Here is a 27,059-nt window from a genome sequence, read left to right on the forward strand (position 1 = left end):
GGTGGCACTGGCACATTACATAAATCAGCCAAACATTCGCGATTGGGTAAAATCTGATTCAGTCGTTTAAAACTTCAACAGAGTTCACGCCTCCAGCAAGCGATTGTTTCTCAACAGGTCCAGACTTTCTGTACGAAGAAGCAATGTGTAGAATAAGTGGCTAGTCTCTTCCAGGGTAGTAGTTTACCCATTGACACAATTTGTACAAAGTGAACTCTCCACACAGACAACAGAGGATATTATAGTGACAGAACAAAGATTGTCAGAGTCCTTAAGTATAAAATTAAATTGTTTTTCAGGGTAGGAAATGTGGTTTTAGCATCTGGGGCAGTTACACTGATGCCATACATTACAAATAATGTCATACAACACAAACTACTACACAAAGAGTAGTTTGTGGTGAACGAGATAACTTGACAATTCACTCAAATAATTATGTATCGCACCTTTTTGGCTAATAACTGGAATATTGTCCTCCATGCAGGCACAATAATTGGAACAAGTGTTTGTCCATGTAACCTACTTTGTGTGAGAGTAACACACAAAGGAGGCCATAAGGTTCAGGGTAACCCTAACCCTAAGGTTACTATGGGGACAAATGTAGAAGCTACTCATAATAAAATTACTTTTATTGTACAGTCTTTTAGCAAACAACCTGAAAACTGCATAGAATGACAGGATATGCAAAACATGGGGATATTAAGCAGGATATTGGAAACAGAAGAGGACATATATCCTCATTTCAAACCTAATGACGTAATCCATCTAACACAGGGTGTTGGACCAAAAGAGGAAATGACCTATTCTTTCTGAAGAGAATGATTTGGCATTAATCGCCTTGGACACCATGCTTAGAAATAATAATAATAAAAAAAAAAAAAAACCATGACTTTTATATCAAAACTTTTTTGCATAGTCTTCATGGTGGAAAAAAATTGGGCTCAGTTGAAAATATTCATCTCTAACTCAACAAGATTGGTTGCAATAAAGTACAGGTTTGCTGAACCATGCAATGCTTTGCGTTCTTTGTTACTCTTCAAAAAAGCTACATCTGGTCTGGTATTCTGTTTTGCTATAGGGAGGGTTGGGGGCAGGGGGGGGGTGCACTGACTAAGATGATGCTGCCAAAAAAACGTAAAGCTCTGCACAGTCTCTCTCCGGGACAAAGCTTTTGGCTGAGCTTTTGCTACGACTAACTGTATGTGCCCAGATTCATCCAATAGACTTGAAGACCGGTTCAGAGCTCATCTTTATTGTACTCTGGCTCATTGTGTTTGAGGAAAAGAATTAGCTCAGCTTTACCTTTAACTAAATCAGAAAAAAAAATCTCATCCGAGTATCGTCTCCGACCTGGATTGAATTTGGTGCAGCTGGACCACCATCTCACATCAAGGAAAACTTATTTGATAAGGAATTAAACTTGACTGAGTTGCAGAGGCTTGGACAGACTCGTATCGTGGCGCATTGTGTTGCCACCATTTGATAAACACCATTACAGAAAAAAAAAAAAAAAGGAAAATGAATAATATCAGGAGGCTGCTTTTTTAACACAATTAAACCTTCACTCCACATATTTCAAATGCTGTCACTATTGTCCATGTGTTGTGTCAATAGGTCAGTGAAAGCATCATATCAATACAAATTCCAAGCATAATGCACATGTGGTTGAATTTCTCTTTACAAAATGAGGTAAGCGAGAAGCTAGCCACTGGTTCATGACCGTCATTGCAGTCTGTTGTGGTCACTCGCCTTGCAGCAACTGCAACCGACAGTTGTGTGGCGAATAACGGGAACATATTGGCAAGAAGGGTGTTGAAGTGCGGACTTCACGCGGCTGTAACAACCATTTGAAATAGTGTGTCTGAGAATTTCTGCTGGCCAAAACAACAAGAGTCCACTTAGCCACCTGTGCAGATCCTGGAAATGGAGTCCTCTCCTCAGCCCAACCCCACCCCCATCACCACTGGGCCTGCTAATTAGATGTGGCAGGGAATTGCTGTGCACTTGCCTTGCAGCGACTGGTACCCTATAACCATACACAAATCGATCTGACATGTGGTATGAGATTAAATTACCAAGCAGCGCAGTGACAGGAAAAAGAGTTTTCTCCTCCCCAACCTCTCCATCTCACAAACACCCTGACAGACCTGCTGTAAACCAGAGGGATGTTCAACCAAGCAAAAGGAGACGCCGTTTCAGTCCACCTACCACCTGGTTACCTTCCACTGGAAATTTGTTCCAGGTAGTCAAATAACCTTCTAGACTCAGAAATTTATAAGAATGTTTCCTACAGAAGATCCGCTTTGGCAGATTGTCAATCCAATCTCAATTAACTGTCCACATAAATTAAACAGAGCAATTACATATTTCCAATATAGTTGCAAAAGATACGCTGAAAAGCCACCAATGAAAACAAAAAAGTCAAAAGGAGGAACATTTTCCAGATTTCTCAAAAACACATAACCAACAAAAGATGAAATTGAGTCCGTAGCTGCTGCCTGTGTTGACAAAATGATAAGAGTCAAATAGATTTGTTTCAAAGTTCCAGGAGGATGACGCCTTCAGCAATTTTCTTTATTATCGCAACATAATATATCAACAAAGTTCTTAATTCCCCCAAAGAATCTTTGCATAAATTATGTGCATCTGTCTTTTCCCACCCGGCTCCGCCATCATGTGGACGGCTAGTCGAGGCCGCCTCACTGCACGCCACACACACTGAATGCATTCACAGCAGGATGAAAAATAGAAATATTGCTATTTGCAAGGCTTTGTGAAGTGATAAGATGTTTGCTTATATATAACTTGCACAAATAATGTTGACATTTTAAGAAGTGGAATCGAATTGATTAAGGTGGTAAGTTTGTAGCAAACATGGTAACATAAGAAACCTTCAAAGTTCAACCTCTTCGGTTTTATAATGCAACTACTTTAGTGGCTAGAAGTAATTTTGGTCTAGTAGCTTTACCTTTTTACATTCTGGTGCATGTGGTCCAAAGTTCACAATGCATCAGTGTGTAAAATAAAGCAGTGAGAGGAGGGATTTTATCAGAGGTTCTCTTTGGGATCAAACAAAGATCGGTCTAGCTTTCAATCCCGGAGGATAACAGGAGATCATGATAGCTCCCAATTTGAACATATTAACCTTTGATTTGTTCTGTGGCCGAGCAGATATAAAGAGAGGCTGCTTCACCAAAACAGACGGTGAATTGTTCCATTTACATCTGGCCTGTTCATGCTGCTACGTGCCGTTTGGTTTTTCTCCTCAGAGACAAGAAACCAGGAGCTGCTTGTTGCCTTAGTCGATGTTAACAAGGTTAGCCGCTGCTGCTCAGCCCTGAGAAAAAGCACCAGTACACCACAATTAAACTGAAAATTGCAGACGCACTAAACCAGCTCTCGGGAGCAGAAAGGGCAGAGAATTCACATGTCACATTTTGCATTTAAAATGAGCTTTCTTTTGTAAACACTAAATAAAGATAGCGGGTTTTTTTTTTCAATAGTTCGACAAATTGCAAATGGTTAAGTTAAAATGAACAAAAACAGATTCTATAGGGAATTATGTTTATCCCGTCTGCCTTCGACTTTAGCTTTTCAACAACTGGATCATTCTCGAAGCAAGCCAACATATGAGCAATGAAATTAAAGTCCACAAATACATTGACCAATAATCTCCTTTAATGCCACACAGAAGAGGTTATGAATTAAAATATTTAAAGAACTTTTTTTTTTGGGAGGAAAAATTTTTCTTTATTTTATGTTTCTTGGAATTGGGCTAATATTGTTTATGGTTAAGAACTGAATTTTTTTGTTTTGTTTTTTGTTTTTTTAAGATTTGTAACAGTAGTGGCCTTTATTGAACAGTGAACTGACATGAAACATGGTGGAGAGAGAAGGAAAAGATATGAAGCAAATGGCCCGAGATGGGAAATGAACCCAGATCCACCACGTTGACAACCGGAGGCTCTAACCACGGAGTCCGTGCTCTGCCACCTCAACCGTCAACGTCACAAGTTAAAGAACATTTATGGCTGCTTCTTGAGTGTAATGTGCAACATTTTTAAACCTCCTGAAAGAAAGAGTGCACCTAACAATGAGACCACATGTTCCAGTTAGGCCAGCTTGAAGAACAGGACGATGTGCAGTTTTCGGTCACTTTGCTTTGAATTGGACTGAAGAAACTCATTTGGGATGTTTGTTGTTATTTTGCCTCTCTTTAAAACCAATAGTGTTGATTGATTCATTGACTTATCTCGTTTCTTGGAGGGACGTAACAGGTTTATAAGTTGTAGCTCTACTAATAGGAACGTTAAGGTTACTGGCCGTACCCCCGTGTTCAGCTCAATGTCGACAGTTCAAACATGTTTGACCACAGAAACAATTTTCACAGAAGTTAATTTGCATGATTCTGGAAATGCAATATTCTCTCTGTATGCTTGGGCTAAAACAGATACACAGAATAATCACTTATCTGTTTCATCTATGAAGTCAGCAGCTGCTGCTCCTGAGCAGCGACCGTATCACGGGAGGTTTGTTTGCACCACAACTGGAACATATGAGAGCTTTTGACAGAGCATATACTGGTGGTGTGTGGAAATGGGAGCAGGCCTCTATTTGCACTTGAGCAGAATGGACTTGCACACTCCTTTGTGAATCTATTATGGGCACAAAGGTGACAGAGCATCCAGTCAAGCAGCTGTACACACGCTACAGGCTTGCTCTTTAGAGGAACTTTTCTCAGAAGTCAGCTTGCAACTAATCACATCCCAGCCCAACCCCCCACCCCCCTGTCAGCTGGCAGCAAGACAATTCTTGTTTGGATGTATATCCAAATAAGAATTCACTGTACACTAATGGGTCCCTACTTGTCAATAAATAAATAAATAAAAAATAAACATGTTACCTGACAAACTGGGGTCAGACCTGTGCAGATTCGCCTGTCAGCATCCCACCACCACTGCAGGCGTTTTGTTGTTCTGGATGAAATTAGATGAAATATTGTGTAGTGTGTCTCCAGCTTAACTCAATGGTTCTGATTTTGGTTGATTCAAGTGTTTCTATAACTGACTAGATCTGGATTTTTTTTTCTATATTTTAACTGAATTGTAAATATGACAATATGAAGACTGATCTAGTTCTGACAATCTAAGAATAAAGCGCACCAGTCGACTGACCTCCAATTTGTACAATTAAAATGACAGAAATGACATTACAGCCTTTAATACACCCACATAAGTAAATTAATTCATGGAACTCCAACCGGTTCATGCCGTAAAAACAAATGAACGGATGTTCAGCCCAGCACTGGATGTCATGTGTTTCTTGAGCTGAATGATTAACCTTAGTGTTACATTTGTGATTGTTTTGAGGCTCAAATCTGAATTTTTAAGTTACTTTTTCTTTTTTTTTTTTTATTGTATGAGGCAGGTTTCAAAAGCTTGAACAACAAAAGGTTTGCCATGGAAACACAGGAAAACAAAAAGGTGTTCTGGCTAATTTGCACTTGAATTGACAGGAACAGCGGTTTGGTCGCCCACACAGTCCCCTTTCATAGCACGGTCATTGTGCCACAGCTGAAAAATAATCATCTGTCATGACTGTTGCATAATCCTTGCTGATTGGATGACAAGTATATTTTCACCTGGTAGCAGTCCCCCGAAAAGGACTAAGACATCATCTGCAATTTAATACATTATCAATTTGGCATTTTGGTTTTCTTCCCTTTGAGCGCCGCGGCTCGTCTGTCACGCAGACGCCAAGCTTGTTTCACTGAACTCCCATCAAGTGGCCCCTTGACCGCACAGCATTTACTTATTCAAGTAACATTTGCACACTCTCACCTGATTTTATCCAAGGAATAAACAAGTCTGCAGGTTTTGAAGTCAAAAGCAACTTTTTTTTTTTCCAGCAAAGCCTCTGACTGTCCATGAAAACACAAACACAAATCTCTTTTAGAACAGAAAAAAACCTAGTGATTTAATTTGTCTAATATGCTGCACAATAAATCTTGTAAAATGTCATTTTTGTAAAAAAAAAAAGACAAAACAAAGAAAAACATAAGTATATTTGGTGGTTTCCATCATTCTAAATAACATTAATATGGCTGACGAAAAACAGACATGCCTACGTCATGTCGGTCATCTGATCCTTGCAATCGGAAAATTCTTCAAAGTAACACTATGATTCAGGAATCAGTCACATCTCCAAATATCACACAGATCACAAAGATCTTGTTAAACCAAGATTAATCTAAACATACAGCAATGCCTGCATGTGGCACAAGCCAAAGAAAAGGCTTGCACATCAGGAAAATATCAAGTTTCAAATTTACTCCTGAAAAAAAAAATGATGATATTAATGACTGACACACTTTTTTTTGACTTGAATTTAAAATGTATTGATCTTTGAGAATGCGTTCTTGCATTACTATGCCATATACAGTATTTGGTAGAAACATAGAAATTTGGCCTATGGTAGAGATCTGCAGTCTACTGGCTAACTGTGGTAATGCTTGTTGACGTAATCAGCTGGTATCAAAACAGAGCAAGCAGGAAGTAGCCTGACTAAGATCGCAAAGGAAGAGCTTTTTAAAAAAGACAGATTCAAAAAGTGTAAATTATGTGGACCTGGCTCGGGGTTAAGCTCCTGCGGTCTTAGCGTGATGCTCAGGAGGAGTGCAGCAGATGTCACTGTCAGACAATGGGAGAGTGGGGGGTAGAAGCGCACGCAAAGTCAGTGTGACCCTACCGGGACTCGCATGGGGTGAAACTAGCTGAATCCATTGGAAATTTGGCCAAAATTCAGTGGTGATATAAAGGGCATTCAGCTGATTCCACAGAACAGAAGATTTACACAGACGCACATAGAGCAGATAGAATAGAAAGCATGCCTTTTATAGTAAACACAGATTTACACATAAGCAGTTGGGTAGAAAATGTAGGTTTCCTCACAAGCTTCCAGGGAAAACAACCTCTACACAAGCTCCTCTCTCACCGAGAGATAAACAGATGAGGCCTCCAGACTGTGTGCAACTTTCACTATTGAAATTCCTTCACTTTAGTTTTGTCAATATCAACATCGTCAATACTGGCTGGCTTTGGCTTTGTACTTGTATAGCGCTTCATAAAAACCTCAAACCTCAAACCTTCACACTACAGACAGTCGTTCAACCATTTACACACACAGTCACACGGTGATGTTGGCAAGCTACTGGATAGTAGGCACAGCTGCCCCCGACGGCAGACTGCCTACCACATGGCAAGGCGGGTGAAGTGTCTTGCCCAAGGACACAACGACAGAAGTGGGGACACCGGGGACCAAACCAGCAATCCACCAATTCCAGGGCAAACTCCTACCACTATTCAGGAGTATGAACATTGTCTGTACTCCTGAAAATTGTTATCTTGATGGTTCATTATCCATAGTCCAAAAATAAACTCCAAAACTGCTCTCCTGTTCAGCCACTGCCGCTCCCATGACCACATCCCCCAATCGGACCAGCTGAGATCTTTTCAAACTCTTAAGGAAATTTGAGAGTAGAAAGAACATTATGAACTTAATCAATGACTGGAACAAGATTGCTGAACGTTTGTTCTTTATTTCAGTCACTTCCATTCCCACGAGAAGAAGTTGACCTACCTTCGTATTTATTTTTGTGTAAGTTTGTTTGGTTTTATATCTAGTCAATATAGGTAAATAAAAGGAAAGTGATTCAGAGCCGACTGGTGGATTGCTTAATTTAAAAAGAAAAAAAGTTTACTTATGTGTATATTGTACATTTAGTCAATATGAACATAGTTGTATATTTATTTTGTTTGCTTTATGTTATTCTTCTGTTTTCTCATGAATGGTGTGTTATATTTCCAGAAAATGAGAATTTGTTCTCAATTGACTTATCTACTAAAATAACTACGGTATAAAATTATATATATGTTTAAATATAAAACTGACAGGTCTTTCATTTAGTTTGATACTTGAATACTGCACCACTATACACTACACTTTATCAAACACTGTATCAGGAACATTGCTTACATGAAAAACTGATTGTTGTTGGTCATATGTTCAGGTATTATTTGCAGTTATGAGCATTGACTTTAACCCTTACCGTCTAACAGGTAATTTCTTCTCTGATAAGAAGCCATGTCTATGGGGCCAGAAGAAAAACATCCCAAATAGTAATGGCAACAAATCTGTAATGTGACTGTGGCTCTGCTGGTCATGCACATGGCAGCTGGTCTATTGAGTTTCCTTGGAGGTGAATTGATCACTAGAAGAGTGATTAGGAACAAACAGCTTGTAGGACCAAGCTCTCATGTCTTTAATCTGCTTTTTTCCATACTGCCAGGTATTGTCAAACACAATTAGAAAGAGTCATTTAATTGACACGGGACTGTGGAAACAGCTGATAAAAGTATCAGCTGCCACAACTCAATGAGTTTGTTACAAAATAATGCCAAACATAATGAATCCCTTGGGTGTGCTCTAACTACATGCTAGATGTACATGCTGTCGTGTAAATAAGCTATTGTGGAATCTTTTTATAGAGTCCAAACAAATTGGCTTCCAGATTTTAAAGTGATCCAGAATTGATAGAACATGTTGGCCTAAATATGTTGTAATTTTTCTATTAACTAAAAAAAATGCTGTTTGTGATAGGCCAAAACTCACAATTACTTCAAAAATGTATATCTTTTATTACATTTTTCACCCATGGAGTTTGCCATTTTTTCACCTGATGTGTTGTTTTGGTCTGTTCTGTACTGGACTAAGCACAGGAAGGCCAACTTTACCTGAGTTGTTTTTATCAATTTGTGTTTGATTGTTGTAATTTTAGATAATGCCACACTGTGTCACTATTGGCTGTAAATAAAAAAAAAAAATAAAAAAAAAAACAAACAGTGAGGTGAATCTGGATAATTTCCCATGTTTAAAAAAGAAGAGCACAGTGGGAGAGAGTCAAAGCCAAACAACTTCATAAGTACCTACATTTGTGCCCTCAACATTTCTCTCCAGAAGACAGTCATTTGTAAAAGCAAAACTGACGAGAGGCTCCAACAACTGATCGTTAATTTTGCAAGCTAAAAATAAATGCCGTGCTACTGTGCTGCCATGCTGAGACAGGTAGAGTTGGAAGCTCTTTAAAATGCTAACAAAGCTATACTGCTGCCCATGTTATGTCAGATCAGCATACGCTGTCAGAACAGAATACATGCAGTTAGTACGCATGTGTGTGTATGCGCATTAAGAGGTCAGGGACATTTAAAAGAGCTGTCAGTTCAGCATACGCAACAAGATACAACAGAAATAAGACAATGAATCATTTTCAATAATAACTAGATAGATACACATGCATTATCATGGATTCAAAGTATATCTAAAGCAAGGCCTAGCTGCAGCTGCAGTCAACTACGAAACATGCCTCCCTTTTCCTGGTTAAATGCTAAGTGAGAATCTCATTCAGTTGCTATTAAAGTTTAAGGCAATCTAACTTCTACGTCATGGTGTTAGGTTGCTGATTAAATAAAAGCATATGGCAATGGGCAGAGTATACTTGTCTGACAAATATAGCCGTCAGTTTGTGCTACACGTATGACAATCACGTGTGACACTGTATGCTGATCTGACAGCATACAATGTCTGACAGCTAAAATCCCTTAAATCCATGCCAGTCAAATTTGGTTGGTTACTCACAAACAAATGTTCTCGATTGCGTCACATTGGAAGATTTCAACTCATTCCAAGTTAAAGTAGTTCACCGTCAAAAACAAACCCCGAGAGAAAGAAATCCTTATTGGCCTCTCCAAATAACTGTAGCACTGATTAGTGAAGAGTGCTTGCATAGATTCAGTTCATTCAGGAGTCAGGCGATTTACAACTCCATCATCAAGACAGAGATATGGATGTATTAACTAACAACAATCACCACAGCAAACTTAATGAACAAAGTCAGTTTGTGTGATCAGGCGCAACACTTCCAGTTTGTGCTCCAAGCGTTTGCTGACGTGCTGCGGTTCCAATGTGTTAGCTGCTTAATGATGGTGATGCCAATATTAGCTGGTTGACACTAAATGACTGGAGCAGCAATTCTGAAATGTCATTCAGAGCTTGTGTTTTCTAACAGAATATGCAAACAATATGGCAGTTTCATTCATATCCAATTCAAGACACATTATTCCAGATAGGGACCGGTAGGTTTTGGTGCTCGCTAAAATGGGCTCAAAGCAACTCCTCAGAGCACCAACAGGTTTTTCAACATATGTTGCTACAATGAGAGGCATAAACCATCATGAGCTCATTAAATTTAAATCTAACATTTACAACTGCTTTTAGTTTTTCCGTCTTATCACAGCCTCCAGTGGAAAATCCAGGCTCATGCAGTCGGAAATCCAAACATGCCCCTTTCCTTTCAAGCGACGCGAACACACCAAGCGCAACAAGTGTTGCAACACAACAGGACGTTGACCAGCATGCTTGTATGTGCACACACATCCCCCTTTCTCTGCCCCTTCAGTTAAGCTGTCAGCAGGCATCATCACTGAGGGCTGAAAATGAAATCGACAAGGCAGATGTGCAAACATGCCTGACATACTGCACCTCACCACTTAAAGCACAACACACCATGGATGAGTAACAATAAAAAGAAAAGCACAATTTTCTACGGAAACAGAACAGCGAGCTTTTATTATGTGAAGCTTAAAGACTTAGATGAGCTAAAGGTGTGTCCTCGTGACTCATGGAGCCATTTTTTGTGTAGCCTCCTGCAAGTTGTATTCATACATTTAATGACTGGCTTTCAGCAGATAAATCCATGGAAACATTGCTAGTAGTAAACAATCACTGGCCAGGTTTAACTCCACCGAACACTACTAGGCTAGGAGCAAATATCTGTCTCTACAGACATTGGTTTATGCCCTGCAAAATAAACTAAATTTAAAACAAAACTTCATATTATGATCCAATTGGTTGTTTTTTTTTTTTATTATTCCATGCTACTGATAATATAGATTATTGTAGTTAACAATCCATTTTGATTTTGATACAAAGACAAATGGTGAGTGAATCTGTTGATTGTCAGTCTGCTGATTCATGAACTCATTACAACAATTAACTGTCTGTGGGGGCGGGGGGGGGTTACCAGCTAAAGATGAAAGAAAATAAAAACAAAATAAAAAAAGAAAATGAAATTCTGCTTCAATCACAAATAGCAAAATCCTATTCCTAGTCTGCATCAATTAAAACAGAAGTCTGTCTTTAAAGATTGCACTGGCTTGATCAGTATTATTGCTTGCCTTTTTTTTAATGACTTTATGTATCATAGTGGTGGAAGACTTAACCAACATGTCGAATAAACACACTCTGCAAATATTATCTATGCGTCATTCAGAACAAGAAGAACAAGCTCTGAGTTGAAACAGGTAAACGAGAGACAAACACAGAGCAACTGTGTTCCAAGAGAAGATATTTCAGCCCTGAAATCTATCAGCAATAGTTCATAATAAATAGCAGTGGGGAGGGGAGATGATACTTGGGGGAAAAAAAAGAACAAACAAAAAGCTTGATAAAACTGGCTCGTCTCCATTGTGGAAATTCTGTCCTGCTGAAAACACTTAAGACGGAAGATGGAGAAATGAAACTAATCCCAGTTAACCAGGTTTAGAAAGACAAACCACATAGAGGACAGCAGTTATACTTTAAGGCAGATATTTATATCTGGGCATCATCAAGGGGGAACAGCAGAGCAAGAGGGTGAATTGACCTTTTGCAGATGGTATAGTCTTTAATCCTTACTACTGAGTCCTGCTGAGGACATGCAGACTGGGGAGGGCTGATAAAACAGGCTCAAATGCCACTGGGAATCTGCATTTGTGTGCCTCTATTAACAAAAAAGGAATACGGACACTTTGAAGTGGGCCCACTCACAGAGGGCTCCGCTGAGGGCGAAACTGCTCGGGTGCAGAGAAGGAACCGATAGAAAAGCTGCCTGCAGCTTCACCTGATGATGGGACAGCTTGCTTCATTCACGTCTGGCTCTCCGCTTCAGCCAAAGGACATAAAGCAAAAGCCACAACAGTAGAGATCTTGTACAACTCGAGACAAATAAAACCAATTTCCAGTTGACGGTCATGTTTTACAGCAACATCCACCACCTTAAACCGACACCTTCATGGAGACGACCGATTCTGATTTTACTCTGCATATTTATCCCTGGACATTTACACAGAAATCTCAAACTGCATAACGCAGCTCTAAACAGACAAATTTATTTTATTTATTTTTTTACATTTGGCATATTGTCTGAAGTTTAAACATACAGTTACATAGACAGGCTATCACTGGACAGACTGCTGCTGAATGAGCACCCTGTGTGTAGGCCTGTCACAACAAGCAATAAATCAATTAGTCACATGATCAATTAAAACAAGCTCAATAATCTCCATTTTAATGATTTATTGTTTTTCTCTTTTTCTTTCCCTCTTTCTACAAAAAACTGGATGATAAAAGTCTCCAGTCTGGTGCACTGGTCCCAACCAGCCCTTTTATGAAGAACAACGTTGTTTACACAGACTTCATAATTCGTTTTGTTTATTGTTGTTGTTTTGTTTATTTATGTTGGATATTTAAAATGTTTTCCAGTTCCAGTGTTGAATGTTTATTAGAATTTAAAGGTTATTGATCTTGGAGCATATGTTCCTGCCATTACCATTATATTACTTGAAACGGGTCTCAATGATATTATTGATTATCGCAATAACGTTTGGGACAATTTATTGTCCAGCAAAATTTCTTTGATAGGCCTACCTGTGTGCACCATCACCTTATCCTTATTTTAAGGATAGATTTTTGTTGTGCTTTGTGCATTTAGGAGCTAGGGCGGCTCAATATTTCAAAAATATATCACCATCACAGTATCAGTGTGCATCATATGCATTTCACAAAGAACCGCTTTTGAGTCCAATAGTTGTTGGCTGATATATTTACAAGTTCTGAAGTTGTCCTGCTGGCTAAGTAATGCATTAGCATCAAGACTACAGAGTTTCATCACAGCAAAAGCTCATACTGGACACAAATAACATCGCCAAAAATGTTAAAGGTCACATAAGAGAGAAGGAAGCACAAATTAGAGAGAGAGAGAAAAGAAGAAAACAGGCAGATATCGCAGCATTGCGATATTTACCAATATCATTGCCATCACAAGATTTTCGGCGCTGAATAACTGAAGATCAGTTACAGCAGAAAGCTTGTTACAGAGGCTGAAGAGTCTGCTGTTTGCTAATGCATTTACACACTGGGAAGAAAAAAAAAATCCCAAGTGTTCCTGGTTGATGCATTAAAAAAAAAAAAAAGAGGAAAATGGTGTGCTATTTCAGGAGTTCACCTTCCAATGACAGGTTAGAGCCACTGAAGGAAAAGTTGGCCAGTTTCAGAGACAGACCGATTGATGTACATCACACATGTGTAGGGGTGATAAATTCTAGGTAGGATATGATATTGATGAGACGATGTGCGAGGTGTTTACGGGAACAGAACAGAACAGAAACGATGACCGTGTCCACACGGGATCACTAGAGATGCTTTGGGGAGAGTCTGGAGTGTAACGCAGGAATATTCGGCTGTCAGGGTGAAGTTCACACATTAAGACTTTTCCCCGTTAGAACCAAGCAGACTCTGCGGATATAGATATTGTTTTCTTACCACATAATGCCTCCTGAAAACATGAATAAAGTGCAAACAGTAAGTTTGATATAAGAGCCAACTGCATAAATGACCTGACTGTTTGTGTCTGCAGAGTAGAAACCAAGACAGAATAACAAAAAGATTAGACATTTTAAAATGGCAGCTCTAGGAGGACATGAATGGGCTTATGTCATCTCGGAGCAGGTTGTGGTATTTTATTGCCCCCTGTTGGACGAGTTCTCAACTGCTTCTCCTTATTTAAAGGCGCGACATGAGAACCGACAAAAAGGTTATTATTGTTCAACAGAAATAATCTGTGAGCCTTTACAAATGCCATTGGGAGGTGTGTGGACAGCTCGGCAGCGGCAGGTTGGCTGGAGCCTTGGCCGGTAATTAGGTGTGACATTTTCCCCTAAAATGGTCATTAGTCACTTCCAAAGCAGCCTGATGTGATGACTGTAATATCTCTAAATTGCAACAATTAGAAAGGTTTGCTGCAGGGGGCCTGAAGATTTCCTTCGCGTCGCAAAATGTCAACAATGGAACAATCTGATCAATGCAGAGAAGATGACAGTGAGCTTTTATTAATGTGTCATTTTGTCAAAGTTTTCCAATAAGCAGCATACGACGAGGAAATGTTTTCCTCAGTTTTCCTACATTACAAGTTTTCGTGCATTATTAAATTGGCATTTATGTCTAAACTGTCAGCAGAGCTTATTCAATCAGAATGCAATGACCCACAGATGTCCCTTCATATCTGCCTTTAGACAGCTTACAACAGTGTAGCGCCATCTGCTGGTTGTGATATGCAGTACAGCATCTCTTAAGATATTCCAGCACTGTGATCAGTTTGCTTCGGAGGATTTTATTCAGTGATCTGTTGTTGGAAATGCAGCATGTGTTAAGGTATCAGCAGAGAAAACTAATCCTTGTTCACGAGATGTTTAAAGTTTCTGCAAAACGTTCAGCTACAAAAAAAAAGGACGTAAAATAAATTTGTCTATCACTGTAGCAGCACAATTCAATACAAAAAAAAAAAAAACTTTAAGTGCATTTCTAAACAGGAGAAAAACAGTGTATTTTAATTGTAAGAAGAAGAAAAAATTCCACGGTGGCACAAATCCATTTCACATGCATGCATCGGCCGATCGCCCATCTCCCTTTATGGGCACGCAATATTATCAAGGTTGCACTGACAATATTAGGGTTGTCACTGCAACCCTAATACATATAACCCAGGCAGGCAGGAATTGAAGGATTACCGGTTGGAAGCTTCAAGAACTCGGGTCAACTTTAAAAGTTAAAGCACAAATGAAAACGTGCCTTGGTTACATCTATTTGGAGTAAATGTTACAAAAGCAAACAATTGTGCCAATGATGATTGTAATAAAAATAACTATTATTTTTATATACTTACTGAAATTACATTTCAGTTCACTAATAGTGAAATTACATTTCAGTAAGTATAATTTTTTTCCATTAGACTTTTTTCTGAATGAATGTTTCTCCAATCAAAGCTGCAGTTACGCTACTTTAAGAAAAGACGAGATGATTCTAAACCTTTACACACATCTGTACTAATAAATGTGGCCTTCTATATTCTTGAGCATTAATGTTATACTCAGCACATTAAAATAAATATAATAAATTGATACAACAACAAAAAAAATCTGCTGAACTTGGAAAAAAAAAAAAATAGTGTAGAAAATGTGAGTTTTGTCTTTAAAAAGACTTGAAGGCAGGTTGTTCCAGATCTGGGGGATGGGGTTACCTGATCCACCCTGGGCTGAACTAAAAGCATCTGGCCCATCCATGTCAGAGCTCCTTCTGCTTCTTCTGGGCGTTGTACATGAATTAGTCGATAGCAGGATAAGAACACCAGACAGGAGGAGAAGAGTGGACGGAATGGAAAAACGGCATACCTGCTTTATGGAGCTGCGCGTCTTCTCCTTCCACTGCTGGCTGCTCAGCTCCAGGGTGCAGTGAACGTAGGTTTCTCTGTCATACGAGCCCAGAATGAACAGTCTGCAGGCGCAGGACAGAAACAGTGAGATCACTAAGACAGCCACAGGAAGCCATTCTCTGATGGCTTCCTGTGGCCATCAGTCAAGGAAACGTCAGTCAAGAGAGTCCGCTGATGTAAGCAGGTTTGAAACTCGTTTTGGTACGGAGGGATTTTATTGCCATGAGTCGAGAGCACACATTTTCAGTCTGAAAGCAGGATTTCATGTCTTTTGTTCTCAAAACTTTTCATACTTGTGGCTACATGTTCAGTCTGAAAGCATCGCTAACAGCCTACAACAACCGTTGGTTCCGTGGATCAATATCTATATTGATTGATGGAAAAACATGTCTATATCGACAGATGGATACATAGATAGATATATCTATAGTGGCAGCGCAGGTTGCTACAGTTGATAGATCTATATTTGAAAGAGAGCAGAAGATCTGAGGGCAATCATTACAAGTTTTGAGAACAAAGACATGAAGGTTTGCTTTCAGACTGAAAATATGTGCCCTCGACGTTATGGCAGTAAAATTCCCCCATATTTTGAAAGCTGATTTTATGCTCAGTAGTGTGCTTCTAACCACAACCACAAGGTGGCAGTAATGTATCAAGTCATTTGAAGCAAGACTTAATGACAATGGACTACTGTCATTACTACACCTATTATGTAACTAATAGTATCTTGGGAGAGCTACATGAGTCATAACTTGTATGGGACTTTACATTGGAAGTACAATGAAGAATAGAGGTGGGGCATCATCCGTACATAGCCAAGCTCACTCCTTGAATATGTATAAAAACTTCAGATACATGTATGCAAGTGTAATTTTATTTTCCCTTTCTCTGTACAATACTCTACGAATTGTTAAATATTCAAAAACACTAAAAAGAAACAAAAGCACTAATAAAGACGGGCATAGCTAAAAAGGTGAGTGACAAGGCCGGTGAAAGAGGAGGTGATTTTAATGGAAAGCTCTCGTTATTACGAGATTATGTTGATTCAATCATTTGTGGTCCATAGAACACACACGTAGCTGAGCGCCATCTCACTCTCACACACACCCCTCTAACACAACAGGGTCTGCTTAATTCATAAAACGCTTTCACAAATGGTCAACATTCTAGATTTAGAAAGGTGAGATTTTTGAAGATTGACAGCGTCCTTAGTGATGAGCTCGCTACATGCTTTAGGGTTTGAGGATGTAAAATTGAAATCGGCTGCATCAAAAAGGCCTGCAGTCACACGGGGTGTCGAGGTGAGAGAGAGAATACACCTTTACAGATCTGGAGAAATCGGATGACTTCAGAAGAGCAGAATGATTGAATAAACCCAGATGATCCCTGTCAGCTAGTGGGACTGTTGTTTTTAACCAACAGGATAAGCAATATTTGGAAAATGATGTTTTTCTTTGTTGCAACATATTGCCTCCTGGCTAGAATTACTGATGAAAAGTGATGTCAAAACTTAAAAATAATGAGGTCTATAGTGTGAAGGATTAGTACTTATCACCCAGATTGCGTAATGCTAAGTGGAGTTCTAATTACAGAACAGGACAGAATGAATGCAGCTGGTAGAGATACATTTTTCCCTTTACCTGCTGACTGACAATAAAGGATATTTCTTTTCTAATTTGAATTTAATTAAACTGAAAAGGGATTGCAGATGAAGACGTTGTCAAGTTGCTGTTGCTAACCCTGGATTCACATGGTGGACTTCTACTGCTCCTTCCCTTCGGTTTAGTTCTGTTAAATGATAAGTGACAAAGCATAATGTGTTTGGTGACCAGATGTCTTATTATGGCTAGCTCAGACAACTAGAGAAATTAAATTAAAAAAAAACTGTTAGGTTTTGAAATTTTAGATGTGCACACACCGGTGCCTCACTCTTAATACTGACAGACGTGTGCAGACCGCAGACATGATCAAAACATCGTGATCGGACCAAAAGACGTCAAGAGACAAGGTGCAAACCAGGTCTGGTGTTCAACATGACAGTCTGTGGACAAAGATGTCCAGGTCAGTCAAGTAACAGAGGTGATGAAGTGAAAGTGTGTCACCTGCTACATTCAATAAGAGTGACTCTGAGTTTGCCTTCCACCAGCCTGCTGTCCTGGACTGACAGATCCAAATCGCAGGCTGAGCCCAGCGGAGGCTGCACTTGGAAGGGAAAGAAGGGCTTGTATCTGCAGAGAGAAAGAGAAAAGATTTTTAAAATTCTTAAAAGTTAAAAACTCACTCTACACGGTTCAACACAGAGTACATAATTATGTTCAATTCAAATCCTGGTGCATGAAGTTGAGGCTAATTCACCAAAACACAGCTAGAATTCATTCATTATGAGATACTCTGACTCAGTGGTTCCCACTCACTGCACTGTAAGGGAGAGCATCAGCAGGTTAGTGGTTGCTCAGAAGGCTGTTCAGACTGGAACCAGAACCGCTGATTCCGGTGCTCCTTTAAAACTCATTCTGAAGGAGAAGTTACTTCTCTGCCTGATTCTGCTGCTCCTGCCCCACCTCATCTGAATCCCTGTTTAGACAGACTACTGGTCACTCCTAAACATCTCTCTCGTTTACAAGAAAAGTCAACTTATAGAAAAGTCATGATATAAACATAAAAAGAGTGCCAGCCCTGAAATATCCTTTTTGGTTTCCCTAAGCCCAACAGGAAGTCGGGGATCTTGGGTCAAAGTACGCCATTTTGAGGTTTTCCACGTCATTTTTCATTGAACTCTTCCTAGAGATCGTCAGCTAGGGCGTGTGGCAAGGCCTTAAACTTTTACTACTCTCCTTGAGTCATACAGGGAAACCCCAAAGCATCACCTTGATTGCTGCATTAAATCAACATCCAGTTCTTAACGATACTATCCGCCCTTATACAGACATCTCCTCCCTGAGAGATGGTTTCCTATTGAACCTGATGACCTACAACGACAAGGCTTTTTATCCTGGAGGCTGTAGCCATGGCAACATGGTAAAGAAGCAGAAAAGGAGAACATCAAAAAGGGATTATTTTCTTCACAATAAACTCTCTAATTTACAAACACCTGAAGTTTGCAGGTGTTTGTGTTTCTTTAAGTATTCTGTGTACAGTTAAGCCCAAAACTATTCATACCCCTGGTTATTTAGATGCATCTTTTTCATTCAAGCAAAAAGTTTATTTTTGGTAAGATATGATACATAATTTACAAGAAACTGATGCCAAAGGAGTATCAGTTTGGATACAAAGCTTAGAAGGTCTCATTATTATTTTAGTGTTTAGCTCCTTCTATTGCATCCATCAGATTCAAGTAGTAAGTTAAATTTAGTCTCATTAGTAAGTCGTCTCACTATTAGCTACACCCTTTCTCTAATACTGACCGGCTGGTTATGGTGACACCTGCATCACATACCCTTTAATCTTTAATCAGTCTACGTTACAACACAGAATCGCTTAACAGAAGCACCTGCTGCAGGTTTTCTGATGAGATTTCTCACTTCCCCAAGAACAGAGAATAGACTTTAAAAGTACTTCTGTTTATAAATCACTGAATGGCTTGGCACATCACGATGAAAGACTTATGGCTCCGCACAGAACTGGCCCCCAGCCTTACAGAGGAGTGCCACCAGGGCCTGTTCAAGTTCTCACTACTCTGGGATTCCTAGCGACCGGAGCATTTCTGAGGGATGTGGCTGGCAGATCTGGAATGTCAGAGTCATCCCTCTGAGCCACACCGGCCATATTGAATGGCCTCGTCTATATGTTGTCTATACATAAGGTTCCCCCCCACACTGCCCCCACCAGGCTAAGCATTGCTTACTTTTGGATATTGGTTTAAATCTTTTGAGTGCTTTACCTAGATTCAAAGGTTGCACATTTAAAAAGACAAAATAAAGTGACACAACATAGATGTATATTATGTACATATATAGAGCAAACCAATCAGCTAAACTGAACTGTTTTCATTATGTTTGTGCCAGCCATTGATTTCTTTAGACAAGTGAAATATCAGGGTTTATTCGAGTCCTTGAAAACTCCAACCTCAAGCTTTGTCATTGCAGAGTGTCGCTGCTCCTGCTGCCCTGCCACATTCCTGCCCAGATTCACTCCCACTATAGTGAGGAAAAGACATCGATGGAGACGCTTCATCGGTCAGAGTGAGACTAGGGCTAGAGACAGAGGTAGATTTCAGTGGAGCTTTTACCTTACCTGGTGCAATAAAAGAGGAAGTAAACATCACTGCTGCACTAGGCAAGGCCCACAGAACACCTAGCTTTAGTGACAAACGTCTGAGGTCAATCACCTCCAGTGATTCAAATGGAGGGCTGGAGAAACCCCTCAACATCACACCGCATCCCACAGGAGGTGGAGGGCAGTAGTCACTCCCCACATAGCGTGACACGTTGGAGGCAAGCACAGTGACGCAATCGAGCAATAGCAATCAAGTTTTAACTTTATGTAAAATTTTGGCTAAATCTTAAAGCTACACTAACAAGAACAAAATGCTACAAGACTTTGCAGCAACAGAACATTCCATGCGGCATTATGCTTAAGTCTAAAGGCCAATGAAGCTGTGGGGAAACACTTCCACTTTTACTTCACTTTTATAACCAGCAAGACAATGTAACACTGATCAGGAGCCTTCCCAGTGGAGCAACATCTACCCAGCACAGTGGACATCAAATAGAGTATTCCCCCATATGTGAAGCTGACTGCTGTTTGCAGTAATGCCTGGATCGCCTCCAGAAGACTGCAGTCCCAACCCTCCCCTTCTGTGAACCACCATCTGTGCCGCTCAGCAAATCCCAAGGCCCTATTATTACATCACCCTCACTCTACATGATCAGGAGATAATACACACTAACATGCGCATGTTCAGAGTTTCTTTTACAGCACTTCCCTTCTCTAGACAGGTCTTTGTGAGCAAAAGAAAGATGTGAACCATTAAGTATTAGAGAAAAAAACTCAGATCCTTTAAGCTCCAAATCTGCTTTCTAAGGCCTGGGAGTGTGTTTATAATCATTATGCAGTTCACAATAGAAAGACAGAAAAGCACAGTATTAAACAGCCAGCCATGTGGCTATTTTGAGAAAAACTTTTTTCTAAAATGATGCACAACTTGTAAAATTGTTTATTAGACGGTGCAAATTATTTGGTTGAACAAATATGGGTTTTCAGTAATAGCTTAAGTGTTTGCCATGTTTTACAATCACAGAAAATGGGCACTGACAGCATATAAAAGTGGGAAATAATTTTTATAACATTTTTATTAAGATCATATATATATATATATATATATATATATATATATATATATTGTGCGTATGTAACCATTTAGAGCCTTTGCTTAATACTTTTTTAATAAAGTCCAATGAGAGTAAATAGCCTGGAGTCTTTTTACACACTCAGCTTGGAGGATTTTCTCCCGTTATTTGTAAATGTGCTAAAGGTCAGTGAAAATAACACTGACCGTTTGTCATCTGCACTTTATGCATTGAGTGATAACAGGTATATGACCATCAAGTCACTCTGATTAAAACCAGGGTTAGACTGATCAACTATCATGACAGGAAGGCTCCTGCAGGACTCCTGTCCTGCATATGGACCCACTATAGAGTCCATCAAGCCTGACCAACATTGATTTTTTTTTTTTTAAGTTCCTTGAACTTCTGTAATTCAGAGCTCTTCCAGGCCAATCATCATATTTTACAAGTAAGTTTTACAGCTTCTACTTTGAATTCAGGTCAACTCCCAAAAGGGATGAATGCAATATATCTCAGTTTCCCCTAGTGTATGATAAGCCTGGCGGGCCACCAGGCTTTAATTGTGCCCCACCAAGATAAGGATTGCTTATGTATTCAAGTCTTTTTAAAATGTTTCCATTTTTAAGACTTTACAGTTGGTGTTCAGGTATTACTCTTCCAATCTTTCAATAACACATAATTATCAAGTGATATTTTCAAATTTCCTGTCAACTTTAAACATTTTTTAACTCAAAAACACAACAGGCCGCTGGATGAATGACTGCCCAGCACCCGACCACCAGGGTTAGCAAGTCTGATATCTGAGATCTTTTTAAGAGGAGGGAAAAAAAACTAATAAAATGAAAATCAGATTTAGAATAATACAAAAAAAAATCTGATTTTATTAGGAACCAACATTTCCTAACTCTACCTGGAAGAGCGCTGGTTCTGCCAAAATCATTGCACTTAAAATTCTGTTAGGAGCCTGGAGCACAGCAGAAATTTCTAGAAGATGCAGCCATTTCAACACAGTACATATCCTCTGCAGTGTTAATGAAAAGAAAGGAAGTCAAAAACAAATAGAAAGCATAAAAAGGGAAGCTGAGAGAGTCAGAGTGAGAAGAAGGAAATCTTGCATCTTGGGTTTTGCTTATCAGGTTTAACAATGGCGGTCATTTTTCACACTGTGGTTTCATGACGTAGAAACATGAAGGTAAACAGGCCACGTTCTGCAGCAGGGTGGCTTCCTACTGGGGCGTTCAGAAGGAGGAAGCAGCGGGGTGACAGTGATGCCAGTTAGAGAGCAGCTGCCAGTGAAACTTCCCTTTTAACAACAGAGTTTACACAACAGCTCTGGTTACATGGCGCACCACCTTCAATGCAGGGACAGCATCACGCAAAATCAATTTTTTGGAGCTTTGCATCATGCTATAATGTTACGCCATTATCAAAACCTTGGCTGGAGGTTTGTCTTGATTCTTCTATGCATTTTTAAGAATTTTTTAATCTCCATGGCAACCATTCAGCTGTGCAAAGCCTGGGTAGACCTAGTGCCCCCTTTGAGGTGCAGCTCCTCCTCAGAGCTTCTGAGCTTCCACCTCTCAGAGCAGCCCTGACTCCCCTACTCAGATCCTTCAGACTAGCCAACCAGGTGGTTGCAATTAGCAATTAGCAATTGCAATTAGCAACCACCTGGTCAAACTGTACATCTGCTGAGCTCATTGTACAAGCTGCTTCTAAGTGCGACGCTGATAACGTTGGTAAAGAGTTGATAGGGGAGTTTTCCTGCTCTTTCTGAACCAAGAGCATGTATTTTTACAGACAGAGTCCCAATTTCAAGGCGTTAAATCAAGAAGTAAAATTTATTTTAAGTCATATTTGAGTTAGCATTTTTATAACAAAATACATAGTCATTTAATTATGCTATAAAATGGCGCAATGTGTCTGGAGAACACATAACACTGCCCCTTTAATAGCTGCAGCAGTCTCACATGACGCTTCAACACGTTTAGTTTTGTGGAAATGGCCCCTGCTGCACTCACCATCATTTTAAACCTGATTAACAAAACCGAAAATCCATTTTCAAGATTTCCTTTTACTCTGACTCTTTCAACTTCCCTTTTTCACGCTCCGTTTCTTTTACTTTGTTCCTTCTCAACAGTGCTGACACTATGTACTCTATCAATTGTGTTAGTCTAGGCAGCAGATAAAAAGAGAACTATTCAACTGCACATCCTGTTGATTTTTCTTTCAATTTTAGTCCAGCTGGAAGTCTGAAAATCTTTATTCTCAATCCTTTCCCTCTGAAAGACTTGAGCACATTTTCTCTGAGTTTTGCTTTGTGTAAGTGTTAAACAGATGTTTAACACTTACACAATATTTCAAAATATTCTCGTTTAATTCACAAAATGTTGTCTGTCCCATAACCATTTTCCCCCTCAACCACGACTGAAAAACTAAATTTAGAATCACATGACACCAAGTTTGTGTTTGTTAAAAAATCTACACACAACAATTTGTCCTTTTTACACAAATTATTTAGAAGAACTATTTTATCCTCGTTGTTTGATCATCACGATTCCAACTACTTAACTTTTAGCCCGGCTTTAACTCACCAATGGAAAATACAAATGATTGTGACTAGAAGATTATTTTTTAATTTGTTTCATGCCAGCAGATCAAAAATTAAACATATTCCCATTTTTGTTTGTAAGGCTATTTTTGTGCATGTTCTGACAATTCCTCATTAGGTTTATAGGCATTACATAACACTAAATACATAATAAAATATATTTAGTTATGTTTGACAGTAAAGAGTTACCTAAGTTTCATAAAAAGAAGCTGGACAAAAAGTGAACATATTAACGTTGTGTAAACAAAAACAGGAAAAGGAAATTGCATCGAAAAAGCCCCCATTCTGTTTTAAGAGACCTGAAGAGGGATGTCAAAGCCAAATATATTCAGATATTTTTTAATATTTGTTTTTGTATGTAGCAATACAAAATATTTACATTTTTAAAGTACAAATTCTCAGCAAACCAGCTGAGCATAAAGTCCAACTACAAAGATAGTTCCAGTTTGAGCAGCTGGAATTACTGGAATTATTTATAAATCCAGCATGAAAAATGAGCATTTTTTAAGAGATTTCATTTCAAATCAATAACCTTACAAGATACACTGGGTATAACTAGAGGGAGGGAGAAATGAAGTTTGGTCCAGCTTTGCAAAATTCCAATTTCCTTGTTCACATAGAGCCACCAGCATCTGTTGAAGGAGTTTAAAAACTTGCATTATGATTAATAACAGTGAAAACAGTAGCATCTGCTAGTGGGAGGACAGCTATCTGAAATCTGAGTCATGGCCCAAAATTTGTTCCCACACACGCACGTGCACGTGCGCGCGCGCGCACACACACACACACACACACACACACACACACACACACACACACACGTAGAGCCTGGAAAGAATAATATTCAAGTACATTTTACTCATTTCAAACATTTAAAATAAAAAATTCTCATTTGTTTAAGAAGGTTGCAGGCCCCCTGGGTTAAATTCACGTGCTGTGAAGATGATAATTATGTGGGGGTTTGTAGATATGTCAAAAAATAGCTTTATATTATAATGCCAACCATTTTTCTTGACAATTTTCATGATCTTGACATGTGGGCCCAAATTAAAATGAGTTTGACAAAAGCAACCACTTGTCACACGGCATTGTGAATTGACCGTGCAACAATTTCTTCTTCAAACCTACGGATTACAATCATTTTATTTAATCTACTGAAAGGAGATTAGATTATGTGACTTCAATAAATGTCATGCACCAACAGGAGGTTGCTAAGAGTCACTGTTAATCACTAAACGAAGGGCGTCTGGGCAGACACCGGTCTAAGAAATTTTTATTCCATTTTCTCTCGGTTGATTCAGAATCAGATCTAAACTTCATCATCAGTACACGACCGTTACTGTCTTGCAGTGCTTGCAATGAATCTGTGCATCTTTGAGGTCAACTCAAACAAAACCGTTTCTTTGAATACTCAGTTACATCTGTTTAAATCAGAGATCATAATCCCATATTTCCATAAATCAAATAGCCCAAACCAGAATTAGAATTACGGTGGAAATGTAATATGTCAGAAATATGTGATTGTTTATTGTTCACCTCTAAAGTAAATGAACAAATAACCTGACGCAGTGGTACATTACATACTGAATTGGGGAGTGAATTGCTGGAGAAAGAAGGGAAGTTGGGGTGATTGGCAGCAAAATAAACACAATCAGGTTGTGGCACCTGACTGTGGTTATTTTGTGTTTATTTTTTGCTCTTGTTCAAATCTATTTGAAGTGTTGTGGTTTTTTGCTCCTGAAGGTGCTGCTGGCCGTCTGGGCTTGTCGCCAGCAGCTTGTTTGTGCTCACTTTGCTTTGGGGCCTACCTGATTTTGTAGTTGGGCAGGGTGTGCTTCTTCTTGATGACGCGTTTCAGCTGGTTCACTATGAAGGAGGTCAGCTGAGGCAGCGGCCTTCCCTCAAACTGGGACTTCACCTCAAAATCCACCAGCGGGTCATCGAGGAACGAGAACGACCAATGGGAGAAAGGCATGCGCGTGAACTGCAACCGGAGTCTGCCCACCACGCGCCTCATCTTGACGAACAGGTAGGCAGACTTGCCGAACACCAGGTCCACGTCTATAGCCAGGTGGAAGCCGCCATTGTACTCGATGTCCACCTCGAAGTTGAGCTCCTCGGGCATCCCGTCCTCGTCCAGCTGCACCGGTTTGATGAGTTTGGCTGATTTAAAGACCGGGAGAGAATTCCCCAGGGAAATGTCCCTGAGACTGAGCCCCTCCAGGAGCCGACCCGCCGTCTTGGTCTGCAACAGCTCCTCAAACTCCACCTTGATCTTTTTGGTCATCCAGTGCCGAACCACGGGGGTATCTCTAAGCTCTCTGAACAGAAACAAGAATATCGCATTGAGGAAATTGCACGTTTCTGTTCTGCCAGCGTCTGTGAGTTCGCTATGTGAAGGCGGCGGCGGCTGCTGTTGTTGTTTGGGGCTGCCGCCGGTGACAGCCGCTTCCTGTTGCCGGCTGAGGATGGCCTCTTGCGGTTTGGATGCAGCGGCTGTCCCGCTGTCTTGCTGGTTCGGTTCGGCGTGAGAGACATTGAAATAATCTTTTAGTGCGCTATCAGGCACTACTTTGACATACTGAACGGTCCTACCTAAGGGCTCTGGGTTTCTTCTGTATATCAGCAAGAACTGTAACATCAGCGTAACGACCGCTCCACAGAACGCAGAGATCAGTATTAGGTAAATCATTTTGAGCCGTCGCCTCCGCTGCCGTCTGTCTAAGTCAGATGCTTTCCATGGCCAAACATTTAATCGCGTCAACGAAGCAAGTTCCACCTGGTCGCTCTCTAAGCTGCCATATCATCTGCTTCTTTCCTGAGCTGGAATCTCCGCACCTGATTGGACAAGCGCCTTACGTTGTATGCGTGATGACGAAATCAGTAGGCATTTCAGTCGGTGCGTTCAAGGAGAATCAGATTTTAGAGATATTACCAAAAACATTATTTATATATATATATATATATATATATACACACACACACACAGTGGTGGAGAAAGTACTCAAAAAATGTACTTAAGTAAAAGAAGTACAAATACACAGACAAAAATGTACTCAAGTAAAAGTAAAAGTACCACATTAACATTTTACTTAAGTAAAAGTAAAAAAGTACTGGCTTTTAAAAATACTTAAGTATTAAAAGTAAAAGTACTTACTGAATGCATTACCTAATCGCTAATATCATTAAGTGAACCGATCGTATTTAATTTTAATGAATCAGAAATGTGCCATTTTAATGAACAATGCCACCGATAAAGCATGTTTTCATTGTGTTTACTCTGTAACATAGTTTAGACTTAAATATGTGATTCTATGCATCATAATTTCAGGAATGGAAACATCTTGTCTCCTGTCCTAACATAGCATGAACTTCACTTTTTTTTTTTTAGTGGCATTTATTTTGAAAGAAATCCAACTGAAAGGGTGGGCAGGGGAGGACATGGAGCCAAGGAGCCAGTAGCAGAGTTGTAATCTAGACCACCGAACCTGAGACCAAATCAAGACCAAGACCAGCACCC

At 39.7% G+C, this 27,059-nt stretch overlaps 1 protein-coding gene across 1 annotated transcript in view; it reads right to left on the reverse strand.

Annotated features, from left to right (window-relative positions):
• pdzd8 (PDZ domain containing 8) overlaps nt 1-26,477 on the reverse strand; it is a 32,463-nt gene extending 5,986 nt beyond the window's left edge. Inside the window, exons 1-3 of the mRNA XM_007573912.2 lie at nt 25,348-26,477; nt 17,743-17,868; nt 15,600-15,702 (exon numbers count right to left, since the gene is read on the reverse strand). Of these exons, the coding sequence (XP_007573974.1) occupies nt 15,600-15,702; nt 17,743-17,868; nt 25,348-26,231 (1,113 nt within the window). The 5' untranslated portion in view covers nt 26,232-26,477. The remainder of the gene's footprint in view (nt 1-15,599; nt 15,703-17,742; nt 17,869-25,347) is intronic.
• Between the last annotated feature and the right edge of the window lie 582 nt (nt 26,478-27,059).

The sequence above is a fragment of the Poecilia formosa genome, unplaced genomic scaffold, assembly GCF_000485575.1.
Source record: "Poecilia formosa unplaced genomic scaffold, Poecilia_formosa-5.1.2 Scaffold340, whole genome shotgun sequence".
Classification (NCBI taxonomy): domain Eukaryota; kingdom Metazoa; phylum Chordata; class Actinopteri; order Cyprinodontiformes; family Poeciliidae; genus Poecilia; species Poecilia formosa.